General features: G+C 38.5%; 1 protein-coding gene across 1 annotated transcript; it reads left to right on the forward strand.

Moving 5' to 3' along the window:
- The first annotated feature begins 1284 nt into the window (after window positions 1-1284).
- On the forward strand, window positions 1285-15147 carry ticrr (TopBP1-interacting, checkpoint, and replication regulator). Its single transcript, XM_063480974.1, has 22 exons — window positions 1285-1959; window positions 3154-3391; window positions 3707-3939; window positions 4618-4852; window positions 5228-5366; window positions 5538-5662; window positions 5840-6043; window positions 6795-6940; window positions 7201-7301; window positions 7420-7513; window positions 7859-7941; window positions 8298-8528; window positions 8739-8826; window positions 9638-9710; window positions 10050-10181; window positions 10306-10396; window positions 10504-10562; window positions 10952-11226; window positions 11362-12213; window positions 12343-13510; window positions 13864-13992; window positions 14842-15147. The coding sequence occupies exons 1-22, from the start codon at window positions 1285-1287 to the stop codon at window positions 14955-14957; spliced, it is 5487 nt and encodes a 1828-aa protein (XP_063337044.1). The 3' UTR covers window positions 14958-15147.
- The last annotated feature ends 4438 nt before the right edge of the window (window positions 15148-19585 follow it).

The following is a 19585-nucleotide window of genomic DNA, read 5'->3' on the forward strand; positions in this document are numbered from 1 at the left end:
TATTCTTGGGAATTCTTCTCAAATACTTTTTTTAAAACCTTCTATTACGTCCAACATGTAGGAAAGGATTGCATTATTTTGTTTTAGTTATTCATATTAAGAGCATTCAATCTATTAGGCCAACTGTAAATATCAATATGAAGAGTCCTGGAGTCCTTTTTGGCAATATATGAATTAAGTTTGATTGTATTATGATCGTAATGATCATAATGCAAATACGATCATAATGATAATGATAATGGGTTATTTTGATTAACTTTTCTTGATTTGTTCTTGTTGTAGATATGATGGGTTGTAACAATCATATGTGGATGAGTTTTATGTGATTATTCATGTGATTATTATTATTAGTAGTAGTAGTACTAGTATATTTGTACCCTTCCCTTAGATGTATGTGTATGAAAGCACGTGGTAAATGGCCTGTATTTGTATAGCGCTTTACTAGCCCCTAAGGACCCCAAAGCGCTTTACACATTAAGTCATCCACCCATTCACGCACCCATTCACACACTGGTGATGGCAAGCTACATTGTTGGTGTGCTTCGGTTGAACTTTGTTTCTGTATACAACAGTTTTGCTAAAAAGACAGAGCTGTTAACGTTTACACTGTGCCTGTATTTATAGCGAGCCAGTTCAAGTATTGAAGTTCCCTGATGCATCCTTGAAGATTTGTGACACGTTAGCAGGAGCAGGTTTAAAAGTTAAATACAAGCGTCGCCTGTCAATCATTTATTCTTTCCTTTTCTTGCGTCACACTTCATGAAGTACAGTTCGGATTTGAGTGATGGAAAATATTGACCAATGAATAGTTAAATGAGACTTTTGACGCGTTTTAAGCTTCACTTTGGACCAATGACAATGGTGTTGTCGTAGGCTTAACCAATCAAAATTAAGGGGAGGGGTTTCATTCAAGGAGCGCGAACGGTTAAGGGGCTACGAGAAAATGGCGAATATGGAGTTTGGGTTTGCGGGTTACACTCTATTGATACTTTAAGCACTTTTAAAAACATGTAAATACGATAAGTGTGTGGCTTTTATGCCTTATCCGAGCGATAAACTTGTATGACATACTGAAGCTGATTTTTACTTAACGTTAATGTGAGTCGTTTCAGCAAGCGTTATCATAGTTAGCTAGCGGAATGAGGTTAGCACAGAAACATAACGTTAGTTAACGTCAACTTACTTTAGTTAAGGTCGTTGACGTCGGCATTGATTACGTTTGATTAATACTGCCTATCGCTGAATTTGGGGATCTGTGGGCACCCTGCGTCTGCAGTTCACGGTATGGCTTTACATAATTTGGTTTTTGTTATCGATGTGGATTATGGAGATCACGATTCGGGCGATCAACTGGATGTCAGGATTCATTTCGTGAAACGAGGAATATTAAACATTCTCTTACATTTCGGCTACAAATATGGATTTGAGAAAGTGCGATGGGGTTACAAGTTCTTTGACTCCAAGACTGGCCGCAACGCCAGTCTCATATCAAGAGTATCTGATTTCAAGGAGCTTCGGCACAAAATATTTGAGGACTTTGAGCAAGAGTTTGAAGCCAAATTTGATGTGAAGGAGAAAGCGTGCCCATCTCAACAGAAACAACGATCAAATCACTCGGTTTCGGTTCAAAATGCACTTAAAGAAACCCTATTGGACTTCCAGTGGGACAGACCAGACATCACCTCCCCTACTAAACTGTCCTTAAGGCCCAGGAAGTCGAGTCGTGGTGGAAGACCCAGTGTGTCACATGAAGATGACATTTTAACTAACGAGAGGAATGTGGTGTTTATTGTCTCGCAGTGTCCACTTTCAAGGGCGCAGCTCGTGGACTACCTGTCTTTGAGAGACAATAGCCTTCCTACAGATGTGACAGACCACGTTATAGCCAAAGGACTTCAGGATATGCTGGTTCAGAGACAAGTTGTCCTCCACTGGATTGACTGTAGATCACACGTCCAGGTGAGTACAGTAGTGTTCAAAAGAGCATAGCCAAACCACTGTCCAGTATCCGCATCTGACAATAGTTGCCACAGTTAATGCACTGCTACCAGCAAAGTGACAATGTTTTGAGTATACAGATGGCACAGTTATACCTCAAGTTTAATAACAATAATGTAAATGTTATAATCTACAAGTTAGACATACTTACTAATTAATTTCAGGGCTCATAGTGCAGACTATATGATTTTATGTTAGTATTACTTTTGAGACCAGAAAAAAATCTACTTGATAATAATTCTACAAAACGATCCCCTGCAAACAATTTATGTAGTAGAAAATGCAATTTTACGAAGTGTTTTGAGCTACAGAATACTATATAATCAATTAATCAACATACATAAAGCTAGCATAAATGTTCAATTATCTTAACTATCATCAACCTAAATTTTAACTGATGATTAATACCATGGATCTAACCTAGTAGTGTCTGCTCTTCACCAGTCTAATATAGTACATTACTGTAAAGTGTAGCACAGTACTGCAAACTGACTGGTTCAGCATGTACTAAAGTCCCTAGAATTTTCATTAAAAAATTATAACACCCCCCCCCCCCCCCCCCCCCCCCCCCACACACACACACACACACAAGGATTTTCACAACACCAATTAACTGACTAAAGTTAATCTTGCACACTTCCAATGTCTGATTTAACAAAACAACTATTTGAGTTATAACATAGCCCATGAGAGTTACATTTTCAGCTGATCAAATATTACTTGGTTAGCAGTTCTTCTATTTTAAAATAATGTCTCATCTTCCTCTTCTGTCTTTTCTCTTTTTATATATAAACTTTTTCTGAGTGAACTCATCACACATTAACATTTTTTTCCTTCATGGAAAATACCATCACTGCACCTTTAGACAGATTGTAATCCAAACTCCACAGAAACAGCTTTGTTTGTTGTGATGTTAGTGGTTTTGAGATTAGTTATTCTGTTTCTGCTCACTCGTATTCTGTAAAGTTAGTCTGATGCTTAAGTGCTGTGACCACAACTTCATTGACTAATGCATATGAGCACATGACATGGATGGGAATGAAAAAAGCTTATGCTGAGGATGCAGTGTTAGTATTAAATTGTTTATCAGGCTTAATTATTCATTAATTGAACATCTGCTTTGACACCTGTCTGTAACCATGTGTGTTATTGCAGGTTATGAGGTGTGAGGACTATTTTGGCTGTGACAAGCTGTCTGAGGTCCTAGCTCAGATGGATGGCAGAATAGTCCCTGTGGTTGCACTGCTGAACCTTTGTAGCGTTCAACAGCCCAACTCAGGATTCATGAGGGAGTCTTTTGCATTCAAGTCCAGCATTGGATACTTGTTGTCTTCTGAACAACACTACCGCCTGGCTTTTCCTGTTATAGGAGGTGTCCTGCAGTGGCAGCAAGGTTAGTAGCCAGAGGAGATCTCTTCAACAAACTAAAAGCATTCATAATTATTACCAAATATCCCTCTGTGCAGAAGCATAATGTTTTTGTGCTTGAATTAAACATTGGGTATAAGCATATCTACATCCAGATGATGGAAAAGTAGTTGCAATTCTTACAGCAAAACAAGCAATGAATTATTTTAAAGGCCTCTTAACATGCAGCAAATAATGTGGCAACTGATGTGAGCTAAAAGGAGTTTACCTTTAACATGCTTAATTTCAAAGCTGAGAATAGCCTGCAAAAATTCACTTGTGATATTTTTCACCAAACCAGGTGAAGTGACACAGCGCTGTGGTGTCATGATGGAGCCAGTGACTCGAAGACAGAAGCTTCTCCCAGAATCTGTCAAAATGTCCTTAAAAGAAGTTCTGAAAGGCTGGGATGCTTCATCACTGATGCAGACCTCCACAGAGTCGTGGGTGATTCATGGCTCCAGTAGTGGTGACCAGGGAGCTGCTGCCTTCCAGCATCTCTTAATGGATCTATCTACTCATGCTCTGCACGTGGTGAGACTCGAAACACAATAGTTCTGTTTTACACAATTTGTACATTTTTTTTCTCAGTTTTTTTTTTTATTTTTTTGCCGTGCTGATTCTAATTGTGTAAAGTTGTGCAGATGAAAACACCAACACTATAATCTAGATTCAGCCTTTCAGAGCTTTTGAGTAAAGGTTGGTTTAGATGGATAGGTTTGGACTGTCATTTTTGCATTGCAAAATCTGTGGTTCCCACAGAATGAGATTGTATTTGTGGCTGTAGCAAGACTTTGCATGCTGACCTGCTTGTGAACACATGTATGTGTATGAAAGGACCCGAACCCATGTTTTGTTTAAAAAAAAAAAAAAAATGTACTTGGTCACAATAAATAACCAGGCAATATTAAGCTGCCAATAAGTTCCCTTAAGATCTACTGTTGCCCACTGCATTTCACTATGCAGGTAGAATGTGTCTGAGTTCCAAAAGACATATGTTTTCATTGAGGTTGCCACATGATAAACCTGATCAGAAGCTGATCCAGAAAGCTTAGAATTGTTGTTATTGAAAATGTTGTCTATGTGCAATTGTAAAAAGCTGAAACTTCATCTTGTACTGTCTTATACTGTATACTGTACTGTATGCATTTATTGATCTGCTTATTTTCTTCTTCTTTTTGTTTTTCTCTCTCTGTCTTCTTGTTACCCCAGCTTGCTGAGGTGAATGACAATGGGCTTCTATGCTCGGCTGTGCTCTCTCCACTATCACACTCTACAGCTCTGCTCTCCATTCTCCAGCCTGTAATTGCTCAGTCTAACCAGCGACTGACCACTGAAGGCATTACCCCTGCCTCGGCTGAAACCTCTGCTGACCTTCCAGACATTGTGAACAGTGTTCTGGGAGTAGTGTATGACATCATGAAGCAGGATGGTGATAGTGTTAATGGTAGGAATAGGATCAAGGCTGTTTGATATCATGTCCACTTATTTATTTAGTGTTTTTTCAAGAGAGTATTACATGATGTTTTAACTGTAAAATATCTTTTAAATATATCTTTTTGAAACTGTTTGTAAATGTATTAATAAATGCAAAAAGAAAGTAAATCCACAATCCATTAATTTCATCATTATGGGTTAATGGGTGTACAATTGACAATCTTAATACTTTTCTTAAAAATATTATTAGTTTAAAAGATCAATATCAAGTTCTATATCAATCTAATTTTAATCTTGTTTATCTTATCTGTCAAATATTGGAAATGTTATTTTCAGTATCTGCATTTTTAGGTTGTTGACATTGTTGTGTTTGTTTATTTCTCAGACCAGTTAAAGGAGAATCCCATTCCTGAGTGGGCTCAGCAGGAATTCAGCCACAGTCCACCAGCAACAAACATGTTGGAGACTTGGTTCCCTCAGTCGGACTATTCCGGAGTGAGCTCTCATTTAATGGAGTCCATGAGGTACAAGAACTCAAAAGTCTCATATTTTCTGTTACTAACAATAGCACTTTTGACGAGCTTATCTATGTATCAAGTTATTAAATAGTGTAGCTTTTGTATAATATTTCAACATAGAATAATAAAAAGCCTATAAGCCTTTGGTTATAATGTCCTCCTCACACTGTTGAACAGGTTGCTACATGCAGTACCGGAGGAGAGAGAAGACGAGAACTTACCTGCACTGCAGCAGGAACTCCTTAGTGGTCTGGCTGAAATATACCAATCATCCCAGGACTCAGAAAAGAGGGGAAAGAAATGTAAGCGAATATCTTAATTTTTTTTTTCTTTTTTTGTGAAGATCACAAACTATGGAAAATCATAAAACTCAAATTTAAGATAATCCAAAACACTAATATCATTTTAATGTTTTTCTCATACATAGTCATGAACTTCAGATATTTTTTTCCTAAATAATTTCTTGTCGATATCTATAGGTGGCGCCCACCGCACACCAGTGAAACAGAAGATGAAGACCATGAGTCGTTCCTTGCAGATGCTAAATGTGGCACGCTTGAATGTAAAAGCCCAAAAGAACCAGGCTGAGTCTGAGCAGCTTGGAACTGAGGGTAGGGAAGCGGACAGAACAGGGAAGAGACGGTCAAGTGACAGGAACAAACCTGGAGTAGCAAACGTGAGCAGTACGTGCACATTTTCTGTTAAACCTTACTATACTCTTCGACTCCAGTGTTCACTTTTATTGACTTTGTTGTTTGAAATTGTCTCTGCAAGAAAGCAAATGTATACATTTCCCAAAATGTCAGTTGAACTGCTTACTTTACTACTTACTTGCTTGTGTTACAAAGCTTTGTGCAGCCTATTATGAAAATACTGTTTCTCTTTTATTTTTAAGATAAAACCTAAGCTAGCATCATTTTCCGGGTGATGCGAAAATATTTTTTATTGAGACTATTAGATCTCAGTAGTTTTTTTTTTTTTTTTTTTTAACTGTAGGTCACTGTATATTGGAGATCTCTGAGACAGAACTTTTTAGTGAGTGTTTCTTGATAATGTCTGATCACTGGTTTTCCTCATCCAAGGCCCAATACTGCTTGTAGTATTTGCTTTATTTCAGGAAAATAAGTCATCTTATAATAAGTATCTTTACATGTCCTTGAGGGAGACACTGAATCCCACTTTGCTCCTAGTGCACCAATAGCTTAAATATGCACAAATGAGAAGTTCTTATATCTTTACCAGATGAAGAGATTGTGCTTTTGAGATTGGAGTTCCTAAATTTTTTAACTCCCTCCGTAATGACTTAAGAACTGATTTGTGGCTTTTAATTTGGACCGATTTTTCATTTTTCTTTTTAGTCTTATTATGAAACACTTTATGATGGTGTTTTCTTACTTCTAATAGTCAAGTAATGTATCTTCTCCCTTCTCCTAGGTTTTAAAAGTGAGTCAGAGCTGCTGTCCCATCTGAAGTCCAGTTATGAGAAGTTTATGGCTGAGAGAGAGGAGTCTGTCTTTATGGGTGTTCAGCAGCTTGTTTCTTCTGTAAAGGCCTTCCTTGCAGCAGAATCAGATTGGGAGGTGAGACAGATGATGCTTCTAAATGATTAATAGATGCAGAAAAACTTACATTTTGATTTCAGTAAAATAAATGCTATATTTTCGTTAAATCACCTAATGAAAACTTCATTACAATATGCAAGATGTTCACTTTAGGTCGAAGAATGCAAGATGCTGATAGAAGATGGAAGAATCTTTGAAATATCATGGAAATATAATGCATAAACTAGGCCAGTGGGGGATCTGAACTGTGATTATTAAGTTCTATGTTTTCTTTTTAGGCAAAGACCTCCTTGCTTGTTCAACAGCATCTCCTCAAGACCAGCAAGTCAATCAGACAGCTCTATGGAATGGCTGCTGATGTTGATAGTAAAGTCAGGGAGTGAGTGGTTTCCAAGTTTTACCTTGGGGACAACCTGTGTCTCCATCTGTCTGGATAATAAAGTTTCAGTTCAAGTCATTAATATTTAGCTGTCAGTGACACGGGCTGTTCATTCTAGGTGCCAGCTGCAAGTGGTGTTAAGGCTGGAGCTGTGCAGACTTTTCTCCACGGAGCAGTCAGACTCACTGGATGTTGATCAGATGGCAGAGGAGGTAAGATGATCATGGCTTAGACTTTTGTGCAGTGAGGTCTCCTTTGTACTTAATACAAACATGGAAAAGGCTGTGACTACAATGTATATGATTTTCTTTCAAGTAGAGCAATGCCTTCTACCATCATGAGGATTTTAAAAAAGCTGTTTATTTAATGGTGACTGTCGTTCGAGCTGTTGGACTAGCACAGTATGTGCCATTAATTGTGGCAGTAATCTGAATATAAAACTGTGTTTCCAGTTATATTGAAATGTTCTGTTTTTTGATACACTTTTTGTCAGTCACTTCAAATTGAGTGAAATTTAACTTTAATTCAGGTGAAATATAATCCCTTCTGTGCTTCAGGTGGCTGAAATGCTTCGAATAATCTCCCTGACCAGAGACCCAGTTTTCCTAACGAGGTTCCTTCAAGATGAGGTCATGCCAGGGTAAGGCTTCAGAAATAAAATTTTTATTGTATTTTCAAAAGAATATAAGAATAAGCAATACAACTATTTTTCCTGCTGAAAGACAAAGCAGCATTAATAACTTTTGTTCAAGTCAAGAATAAAGTCATAAATAAAAGTGCCTCGGATGAATTGAATTTCCGTAATTTTGTAGGCGTATTTAATTATTATACTTTTACGCAAAAACAGCTAAGCCCAGGTTGGCTTACTGCATCACACAAAACATGTTTTGTTTGGGGTTTTTTTTGTTTTGGGGTTTTTTTTGTATGATTTCAAATGAGCCAGTTGCTCACTTGCAGTTGTATAAATCTAACAATAGTGTTTTTGGATTGTGGCAGGTTCCTGACCGCAATCCCCAGAGTGCTTGCAGAAATCTACCACAGTCTGGGCACACAGCTCCCTGAAGTTTTGCTGGCAGTCTTGCCTCCAGACTTCTTCAGTGATGACTCGGTAGCCAAGGACAGCATTTCTCCTTCAGCGTCTTCACTTCCCCTGTCTGCACAGTGCCTGGCTTCAAATGACAAAGATGGACTACAGGACCTGCGGAACCGCTCAGGCAACAAAAGGAGGTGAGGAGGACGTTTAAAAGACTCTTCTATTATAGACAATCTGGGAGGACTTTGAATTACAAATAATCTTAGATGCTGCAATAAGAAGTGGCATTTGAGTGAAATATTTTGTTTTCATTTCACTGGACTGGAATCATAATCAAGTATTTTTAAAGTGCCCAGAAGTATGCACAGAATGTAATGGGGGTTTTGTTTTCGTTTGTTTGTTAGGAGTGGGATGCTGACTCGCCATCGCAGCATGACGGAATCATCACAGAGTCTTCGGCAAATAGAGATCCCCAAAAAGGCTACAAGAGCTGTAAGATAATCACTTCTGCTGTCTCTACTTAATATAAAACCTTGATCAACTTTCTGAACCAACTGTCTGAACCTCTCTAATTGCAGAGTTGGCCTGTCTGAAACAGAAAAAAATCACAATAATTTTTTGATTCATTTTAATCCATCTGCCTTTGTGGAAACGTGCTTTTCATGCAGTTAGCAGTGTGTGCTACTCTGCTTCTTTGTTGGACTTTAAATAACCAAAATATTTTCACACTGTTGAATTAATCTGAGCCTTTTTTTGAATAAAGTCCTCATCGTTTGAGCATGAGGCTATGTCCTTTTGGGTGTCATGTTCGCTAATGGTCGAGTTTTCATTAGGGTTTTTTGTTGTCAGTTATTCTTTTATCTCGCTCACACTCCTAATGTACAGCTGTTTTTGGCTGCAGTACCCCAAGCACATGTGCTGCTGTTTCCACCTATGCTTTGTCCACCAACCTGACATGATTAATTGTATCCTAGCCACATGAATGGTTTGGCGCACTGCTGTTTAAGTCACTAGATTGTCCTGTTTCGTGTAGAGTTCTCTCCACTTTATATTGACCACCTCTTGTATTTCAATTGAGGAAAGCTTTTTTGTTTTTTTGTTTTTTCAGAACAATTATCTTTATCATTTTATCACCCAGCCCTATGGCCATTGAGAGAAATGTTGTAAATGTTACTTGGACTGTCTGATTTGTTAAACTGTATTTTTGGTGAAGATAGCCACCCACTATAAACAATGAAACAACGGTGGTGTCATTTGCTCATAATTTTCTTTATCTCATCCACCTGATTTCTGCTTCTTTTAGTCCAAATCAAAGGATCGAGTAACTTTGGATAAACCGGTTGAGGAACCCCATCCCCCAAAACAAGAAACACAAGGTATGTCCTTTGTTACATCTTTCTTGATCACATATAACTTGCCTATTCCACCCTCAAAACTATTTCCAGATCACATGTTAATCAACCAACCCAGTAACATCACATTGAGTACAGACACAATATGGTGCCAAACATGTTCTAAAAACTTTAACTTTATGCACTTACTTCTTAAATCCAGCTGCATACACAGTGTTAAATCTAGATCAGTTTTTGAAAGCAGGGCTCCTTGGTGTAAATTAGCCTGATTACATGTATTGTTTCATGTCCACTCTAATACCTCTTGACATTAAAAAAAAAAAAGAGATGAGTCTTAAACACCTAGATTGTGCTGATTCTCAGAGGTGACCAAGGTGAGAAGAAACCTCTTCAACCAAGAGATTGTTTCCCCTTCAAAGAAAGCCAAGCTACAAAGGAGCCGCTCTGTGTCTGCTGTGGAAGGAGTGAAACGCAAGCGATCCCATGAGCCTGAAGGTAGAAGAATGCACTGTTATAGATTAATTTAAATACATGTAATAATGGTCCATGACTTCCTTTGACAGTTATTCCTTTTTTTTAAAACTACTCTAATGTTTTCCAAATATTTTTTTGTGTTCAGAGAGGCACAGGCTTCTTACGAAAAAAGTGTGTGAGACTCCCCTTCACAAGCAAGTGTCTAGTCGTCTACTACACAGGCAGAAAATTGGAAGGTATGTTTCTGTTAATGTCATTAATATTTTTATTTGCCATTCCTTTATTTTAAATTTACTCAGACCTGAAGTACGTAGTAACTCAGGTTATTTATTTGTTTGTGAAGAAAACCTGTCCTAACTGAGGAGTGTATTGTGGAAGAATCACCAGTGAAACCTTCAGAAGGTATTTTGCTAATACCAAGTTGTTGTTCTTTTTTTGTTTTTTTTCTACCTAAATAACATTTACACAAATGCATGATTTATAATTGTATGTAAATTAAGTCAGTTTTATATATACAATTTCACCTTTTCTTTATATCTGGTTCTTTTCTTGATTAAAGACAGCAGGAATTCTGAGTAAAAAAACTATTTACATATATATTCTAATATTTCATTTAACAGAAATAACTTCAAAGATGCACAATAATTTTAACATTTGTGTATCAATTAGACAGTCTGTTTTGTATCGTTTTTCTGCTTTGGATATGTTCATAGGATTGTAATTTTACACAACTCACACTTTCCATATATACCATAAACTTACTACATCTTTGTCCTTTGGTTCTGTGTTAGATCTAAGAAGGAGCCCAAGAATAAAGAAGTTCGCTCGAAGACACTCAAGCACTTTTTATTCAAGTTCTCAGCCTCGTTCCCGCAACCTGGACCAGGCTCTCTCTGCATCCCAGCTTAGTCTGAGTGATGGCAAAATATGTGGGGTTAATGTAAAAACAGTTCGGTCTCCCATGCGTCTTCTTTTTGGAGCTGCTGAGTCTCCCAGTCATTCTAACCAGTCAGGTGCAACCAGGCCCAGCAGGTCACGGCTATCCACAGACTCGAGCGTCTTTGAGGTAACTTCTCAATTTAGTAATCAGTGTGTCATCCAAATGTGCTGCAATTTGAGATGATTACTAAAGATCAGCTTTTTTCAAGTGTGTTCATGTGATCTGAGAGCAAATTCTAAAACGTATTTTTTATCTTTTTAGACTCCAGACAAAACCTCAAAATCACCCAACAAACGAGGGAGGGCCAGTATTGCAAACACGACTCCAAAAACACCTAGGACTCCTCCGACCCCTAAATCCCCCAAGACCCCACCTTCAACCAGGACGCATGTTTTGTCAGTTGCAGAGAGTCCTGTGGTAGCTAGCACTAGTGGACTTGGTATGTCTCTGAGGGGCACTCCTTTCAGATCTCCAGCCAAAAAGCCTTTTGTTCCAGAGACACCTACAAAGCAAAGCCCCATAAGGAGCCCTCTGAAGGGTATTCTCAGGACTCCAGTCAAGGCTTTGATCGAAGGATGCACCTCTTCTGATTTACATCTGATCCACAGCCCAATTTCCAGGACTCCCAGGAAGAGTGTCACGTGGTCTCCCTCTCCACAGAAATGTAAGATAGTGGAGAAGAGTGCTAATTTTAAAGTGCCACAGTCACCGAGTATTACATCTCACAGTTCTCTGAGACTGGTGACATCCAGTAAGTTCAGTAGTCCTGTCAAAAGCACAAACACTAAAAGAGACATTTTCAAGACCCCAGAAAAGACGTGTCAGGTACACCTAGTAAGAGTATCAGAACATGCGCATAGTAGCTGTTTGACTCCAGAACAAAATCGAGGGTCTTCTGTAAAACCTCACTCCAGTTTTAAAACACCAGGAAAAGGTGATGCTGTTCTGGTTGAACCTCAAGCTAAAACCACACCCCCACCAGAACACCACCTTTCCACTCACCCGGACACTACAAGTCAAAATAAAACGCCTAGTCCAACTCACCAAATGGTTACTCGTTCTGGGCGAACTCCAGGTAAAAGTTCAAACACTGCTTCCCCATATAATCCTGAAGTTTCACCACTTTTAGATGCCACTCTTTCAGATGGCTCAGATGCCTCAGCAAAGTCTCCAGCAAAGTTATTAACAAGAAGAAAGTCTGGTCAAGGGGGTAAAACAACTACACGTGTGTTAAGGTCCCAGTCTAATGAGAGTTTGCAGTCAGACCCAAAGGAAGAGGCGCAGACTAAGGCCTCGCAGTCCACTGCAAGTGACGCTAGTTCTCATACCGATTCTCAGCAATTTGAATCTTCTCATGGTACCTCTGGAACCACAGATGATGATAGCATTGACATAGTTGATGCAGCCATTGTAAAAACAGAGTTTAGCGGGGGTCTCAAGATGAACATTAGCTTTACACGGAAGCCTTCGCTGTCAAGTGAAGACTTTGTGTCAAACACTGTCTCTGCTAAACCACGTGTCCCATCCCATAACACACCAAGCCGGAGTTACGGCTTCCGTCAGACACCTGATCGCCAGCAGAGGGAGGCTGCTGCTCGTTTAGGATACGGAAATGATTCACCTCGATTTTCAACCCCTAGAGGCTCAGCAAGACATGGCCGCCAAAAGGGCACAGGTACGCCAAATCCTCTTACCTACCAAGTAGAACTGGAAATGCAAAAATCAGGACTTCCCAAGCTAAAAATTAAACGCACAGATTCCATGAATGTAGGAGAGTTTGTCTCAGATGGAAGTCCTCGATCAGGAGCGCATAGCCCTGTTGTAGGTGTGAAACCTCAGTATGAAAGCCCCTTGGCCTTATTTTCTAAATACCGAGATCCCGGATGCATGTCGCCATCTGTCTGTGCTCATGTAACCCCAGCCAAGAGCACACCCGGGAAAAGTGGAAGCGTTCAGACTTACATCTGCCAGTCTTACACACCTACGCACCATCCTGACTTGTCACCAGTAACTGCAGAGACTGTCCCCCTGACTCCTTCACCTCACAGTGCTGGTAAAGTGACCCCAGAAAACCTCAACAGCTGGCCTCGCAGGAAAAGAGCTCAGATTAGTGTGTTAGGAGGCAAAGATCGTGGCCCGAAGGGGGAGCCTCAGCTTGAGGAGCTCCTGGAGGAGGCTGAACTTGGAGTTAGTAGGTTGCAGGACATTGAGGATACTGATGAGCCTTTGGACAACAAAGCTAAATCATTAGCTCTGACTTCCAAACAATCCCCTCCAGTTGGATCAGATGCGTCTCCTCTTTCTCCAATGGAAGAGTTGTACTGGATGGAAAAGCTGGCTGAGTGCACAGACTCTCACAGGGCTGAAAACGAAACTGACTGGGCATCTCAAAATGAAGATGGCATATCAAGTAAGCCATGGTTTATACATTTTTGTATTGTATGTTTTAAATATATAAGTTTTGTGTTCTAAGTTTTTGAGATTATGCATGGAGAGTGGCAACTGATTTATAGTTTAATTTAATGATTTATTTAGTGAGTAATTTAGTGGTTTTATTTGATAAACAAATTTCAGCGATTTAAAAGGTCTTTCATTTGATTTATGAGCCTGAGCTTCAGTATTTCAAATAGAATATTTACTCTTTTCATTGCTTATTTATTACAGAGAATTTAGTGAGCACACTGTTTTGTTTTTTTAAATGATTGCATGAAGTCATATGAATGAAATCCATCACAGAGTGTCTGATTTTGCCATTTTCTGCAGCAGTGACTCCTTCTAGCTCAAAGGTGCGAAAGTCAGTGTCTGCCAGTGGTATTTTGGCCCTTACCCAGTCCCCATTGTTGTTCAAGGGCAAAACAGGTTCTGCCAGTAAGAGAACACCAAATTTTAGAGGTAAGTTGTACATTGTTATAAAACTTTTTTGTTTTTTGTATTTATTGTTCAAGGCACCATCTATTTTCATTACTCTCACATATTCAATATCTGTTGTCTTTTCAGTAGGATTTTATCAGCTCATTCTTTTCACGGATTTTAGTTCATGAGCCACAGGCAACCTAATTTGATTTAAAGTGGGATGGACCAGAAAAGCATTGTGTCATAACTCATAAAACATCTCTTTTTCTAAAATATTTTTCAAAAATATAAAAATCAATAGAAATCCATTTACCAAAGATTTTAAACAGCCTTAGATAACTCAGTATAAATAAGTGCAGTTTTAAACCATGTATGGGTTTTTTTCACATGTATAGCATCTGTTTTCATTACACATACATTAGAATTTACAGATCATATTAAAAGCCACAAAATATTCACCTGTATTTTAGGTCTTTATGGTTCAGATAAGTTGTCTAGGTCTAGAAATATTTTAAACTTTCCAAGCATTATCAGTCCTGAGTAGTAAACACGGTGTCACCACAAAGGGATTTACAATCGTTTTTATTGAAAAATCTGGCAAATTAAAGACGTCACTGTCGTTTTCATTGTTTTTTAAAGCCATCCACGGATGGCATGGGATCCTTTTGTGCTATGATTATGGGATCGAGGCCACAAGTTTGACATCCTTCAAGCTAATTCTCTGAAGTTAGGTTCCAAAATTTTCCCCAGTACAATTAATGGTGCTTTAATATCATTTAACCTGCTTAATAACCAAAACACACATCCTCCTGTATAAATGAAGTAAACTTTGCATTTCCCATCCTTCAAATTTCCTGGCAAACCGTATTCTTTCCATAATGTTTTTAGAAGAAGCTGCATCAGAGAGGACAGAAATTGATGGAGTGGACCTGTCTCCCTTCAGCCAACCAAAGAAACGCTCAAAGACAGGAAAGACCTACAGCAGGAAGAGACTAATTCACTGAGTTACAAAGTAAAGTGGCCAACAAAGCAGAAAGTTTGTTCATTCTATGCTTAACTCTGAAGCTGAGCCTTTTGATGACAGATCTGAAACATGTCTTTAAAGCACCACTTGAAAATGTTTTTTTACATGAAACAACGTCCCATTCAATCAGCTCTCTCGACACTTTTGATCCAGACATTTTCTCTTCCAACCCGTGGGATAGGTTAAGACTTTGGTTTCAAACCGAGCTGAAAGTTATGCCATTTTGCCAAGACTTTAAAACTTGCCTTTTTTGTTCCTTTAGTCATTTTAAAATACCCACTTGGGTGTTTCTGAAGCTAAAACCTAGAAAACAGGTTTGCATTGCATATCATTGTTCAACATGTGTAATTAATTATTTTATAATCAATTCAGAGCTTTTAATTTGCTGTTGTAAATATGTTCTTGTGTATTTATTAGTTTGTTGTATACTTTTTTAAATAAAAGGAACAATTTTAACAGTTTGTAAATAAGTTGCTAAAGTCTTGTAAATAAATATAAATTTTCTTAATGATTTGGAAGCTACATATGTATTTTGTATGTATTTTGTATTTTACCTTCTTATCATTTGAGTATTTGCAGGACATAGTCAACCTATTCAGTAAGACAAACTAAAACCTCACCGAACTTTACTCTGCAGGCTTCATTGTCTTTGACTGTCACCTTAATAAATTATTTTATCAGCTGCCAGCAAATAAAAGCAAACCTGGTGTTATCTCTAAAGTTTCAAAGGTCACAGTTCTGAAACCATAAAACTGAGTGCATTCAGTAGGGGGTACAAAAAGTAAGGAAAAATGTTCTAATAAATCTATATAATTGACTTAATTTTGTAATCATTATCATCTCAGGAGTATATGTTGGTGTGAATGTTATTTATTTTTTTAATCCTCTGTTAATTGAAATGCTTTGTTAGCTCCTGCAAAGCCCCATAGATGGCACACCTCTTAGTTGTCCTGTGTTTGTATAGCAGTTCAGATAGCTACCACAAGTAGAAAGTACACTCCGCTAGCTTGATCAGCTGTCAAGGTCCTAGTGCATGTTAAAGTAATTGTGTGCAAAACACTGCCCCTGATGCATCTAACAGATTGGTATTTGTGTGCATGTGTTAGCTGTTAAGGCATGGAACAAAGAGCTGTATGAACGTGTGTGAAAGGACAAATGTGCTCTGTGTACCAGACTGTTTACTATTTATTTGCTCCTGAAACATTTCCCGTGTTGGCACGTTGAGTGTTACAAAAGGAAAAAAAAAAATCTATTTGTCGTCTTGGCTGTGGTTTTGAAAGCTGGACCCTTTATCACTAGTAAAATTCTGAGTATTACTATAACGAATGAGGTCAGAATTCCCTTTGACTGTTTCAGTTTTATGGCCCTTGCTCTGTCACACGTCTGACTTAACGGTTTATTGTTAATAAGTAACAATTTACTTTTCCTATTACGTCAAGACAGTATGTCTCGTGTAACCAGGCTTTTCTTTAATGCTGAAAGTGAAGCGTCGTGTATATCAATGTGTTTTGCTCACACAACGTTAAGTCAGTAGTTGTGTCTCTCAGCTGTGCAGAGCTGAGCAAAGGTTGGTATTCCTTCACATAGCAGCCACATACGTTCTTTGATGTAGCTTTCGGGGCCATGACTCAACTGCAGCTTTCTGCTCGTGCCAGAAATGGTGGATTGTTTTGAGCTCTGTACTCTGGCCAGACTTCTCCACAGCATGAACTTTTTTGCACTGTGTCTTGGTGCATTCATGTTAACCCCTACTTGCAGAAGACTCATTTCTCCCTCTCTCCCACACACAGCTGCTGTCACATGCTTTTTTATGTGAATGGGACAGGCCTCGTCGACTTTCCATGGAAGAAAGTCAGTTTCTGCTTGAGGCACTTTTGTCTTAAGTAGCCTTTTTTATGTTAGATTAGGATTAGATTTTGTCTTCTTTCTTTTTTTTAATCTGAATAAATATGTGAGGTTTTGTGTGCTTATGTGTTGATGTAAAAAGTCTCAGTTACTTTCATTCTGTTTGAGTCTTAGCAATAAACTCCATGTCAGGTGAATAGACTTATATGCAATCAATCTACCACTGTAGTTTTTTGTTGTTGTTTTTCAAATTTGATTTTTTTTTTTTCCTTTTTAATCCTGGAGGTGGTTCAATTCAACACAGAAGTGCTGCCAGCTTTGTTCCTCTCTAATGGAGGAGTTGTTTTAAATACATCATGGTGCTGTAAACTAATAAATGATCCCGTAAGGAAGCTATGTGAACTTTGGTCCCAGTACAGTATGACCACTATTTCGTCTATAATCCAGAGATTACTGAATTATCTTGAGTAAGTAGCTCAGAGTGAATGTAAAACAGGCCTGCCTGCACACACTGTGCATGAATAGTGTGTGGCACAGATCTGATTTCCATTTCCAAATATTCAAAGACTCACTTTTTTAAAAACATTTATATACAAAAGCCAAATTTAGATTGTGACATTTGACATTTTGTCACTAACAGCCAGGTCACAAAACATTTTGTTCCCATTTCTTTGCTTGAATATATGAAAATTAGCACAAATTACTCAGTTTGACAGGCAGAAAAAATATTTGTGTGCTAACACAATGAAATCCAAAGAGCTATTAGCTAAAAACCTGGCATATCTCAGCATAGAGTGCACTGTGCCCTTAAAAAACTCGAGGTAACTGGACAAGTGGAGCACAAAAGAACGTGATCGGCCTTAACGAAACAAACTACAGCAGATGAACTGTATCTGAAAGTCATGTACTTATAGAAATAGGGGGGAAATCCAACAAAAACATGGCACAGGACCTGAGAGATGCATCTGGCTCTTCAGCTGATCTATCTTTTGTTGAAGCCTCATAAGAAATGGCCTCAGTTGAAGGGTGGCTGTCAACAAGCCAATGTTAAGGGAAGGAAACATGGAAAAAATGCTGAAGCATGGCAAATTGCACACAAACTCGTACAGTGGTGGAAATTAGTGGCAACATTCTTATGGAATGATCCACGTTTCATCCAAACTGGATGAATAGTTTGGAAAGAGTAGCCATCTAAAAATCAACAGCACCTACCTCCAAATGGGGCTGTTTTTTTGCAGAAAATCAGTGATCACAATGCATTTTTAGTCATATCTGGTTTCAGTAGTGACCCAGGACACTATGGGGAAAAAAAGAAGGAAAAAACAGCCAATAGCACTTTTTAAGCATCAGTTTCAGTGATCCAAAATTATTAAAGTTTTATATTAACCACTTTTTCTAAAGAATTTTGGCTGTAGACTGATCTTGGTAATAAAATGTCTGTGGGAAGTTGCTCATAGTGTGCATGCACACAGATATGTGACTGTCAGATCGCTTAGCAGTGAAGAAATGGAAACTGAGCTGAGGTCTGGGATTTTAAGGTCAGTGTTGCCATTTTTTCCATTCATACTTCCACCAGACGAATTCATCTCAGATTCCACGTGTACAAACTGAACATTTTCCCTGTAAGTCACTCTTGATGCATCGCCATGAGGAAGTTGCAGTGGGGGTTTTGCTGGTTTGTTTGTTTTTTAATGGTAGGCTGTAAGTGGCTGGAGTAACCTTGTAATCTTATTCCAGACAAAGGCGTTCTGGCTGCTTGTTCTCCTCCGGGTTGAATGAAGAGCGGAGGTAGCGCATCGTGCGTTTGTGTGTGTGTGTGTTTGGGGGTTGTGGAGTAGTACTTGGGGTGATGTGAGGCGTTTCAGTGCTGCAGCCCTATTCACCGATGTCCTTCAGTATTCACACCACGCACCGCTCCAACACTGTCAAGCTAGCCCATATAAGCGTGTGTGACTTCCTGCACAGAGCAGATTCCGCCCTTATGGAGATCTTGTTTTTTTCGCGACATTCCGGTATGCAAGTCAAAATGACATGGGAATAAATGTATGCACGGTGTTTTAGTTTTACATCTGCATTATCTGTCAGGCCCATAGCTGCAATTAAACTGCACAAGACGAGGCAAAAAATACCGTCTAAATTCTGATTTGGCATGCACTGTGACTTGAGGTTCGCTATAATTTTACCTGCTGATGCTTCCTTCATCACTGTGTTGGATTTGGTCGTTAAATAAAATAATTGGTCGTTAAATAGCTGCTGTCTGCACAGCACACAGGTCGGTTGTAATCACATTTCTTATGACACCCATGATCCTGATTTCAGTTATATTTGAAAGGTTTTCACAAAATAATTTGAAGGCATTTGACTGAGTGTAGGGCGATATACTGTATTTGACTTTTGTAAAACACTAAAACAAATCTAGTTGGGAGTAATATATTTCATAGGCACTGTTTGTTTCTAATTGAACTCTGTGACTAGTAACAGTGTACAACCAGAGGCATTCAGATGGACTTTGATATTGCATGTGGTTCATTATTAAGGTATACAGCTGAAATGACTGCCAGGGTAAAATATAAAAAGCAGTAAACTGAAATCATCATCGTTGCTCCTTTAAAAAAAAAAAAAAGTATAATTACTATACACTTGATAAAAATTATAAAAAAAAATTAGCTCTAAAGTTAGGCATTTAGTTTGTGTTACCTTATTTAAAAGAAGCCTATGTATTTCTGCAAATATATTTTAGGCTAGAGTAAATTAAATATACTG

This window comes from Pelmatolapia mariae, linkage group LG7 (assembly GCF_036321145.2).
Source record: "Pelmatolapia mariae isolate MD_Pm_ZW linkage group LG7, Pm_UMD_F_2, whole genome shotgun sequence".
NCBI lineage: Eukaryota > Metazoa > Chordata > Actinopteri > Cichliformes > Cichlidae > Pelmatolapia > Pelmatolapia mariae.

Bases quoted from the DNA above. Each gene is read 5' to 3' on its own strand.
- ticrr (XM_063480974.1), top strand. From the start codon at position 1,285: ATGGCTTTACATAATTTGGTTTTTGTTATCGATGTGGATTATGGAGAT. The intron at 10,397-10,503 runs GTATGTTTCTGT...TTGTTTGTGAAG, and splicing joins CACAGGCAGAAAATTGGAAG to AAAACCTGTCCTAACTGAGG. The intron at 13,511-13,863 runs GTAAGCCATGGT...CATTTTCTGCAG, and splicing joins AAATGAAGATGGCATATCAA to CAGTGACTCCTTCTAGCTCA.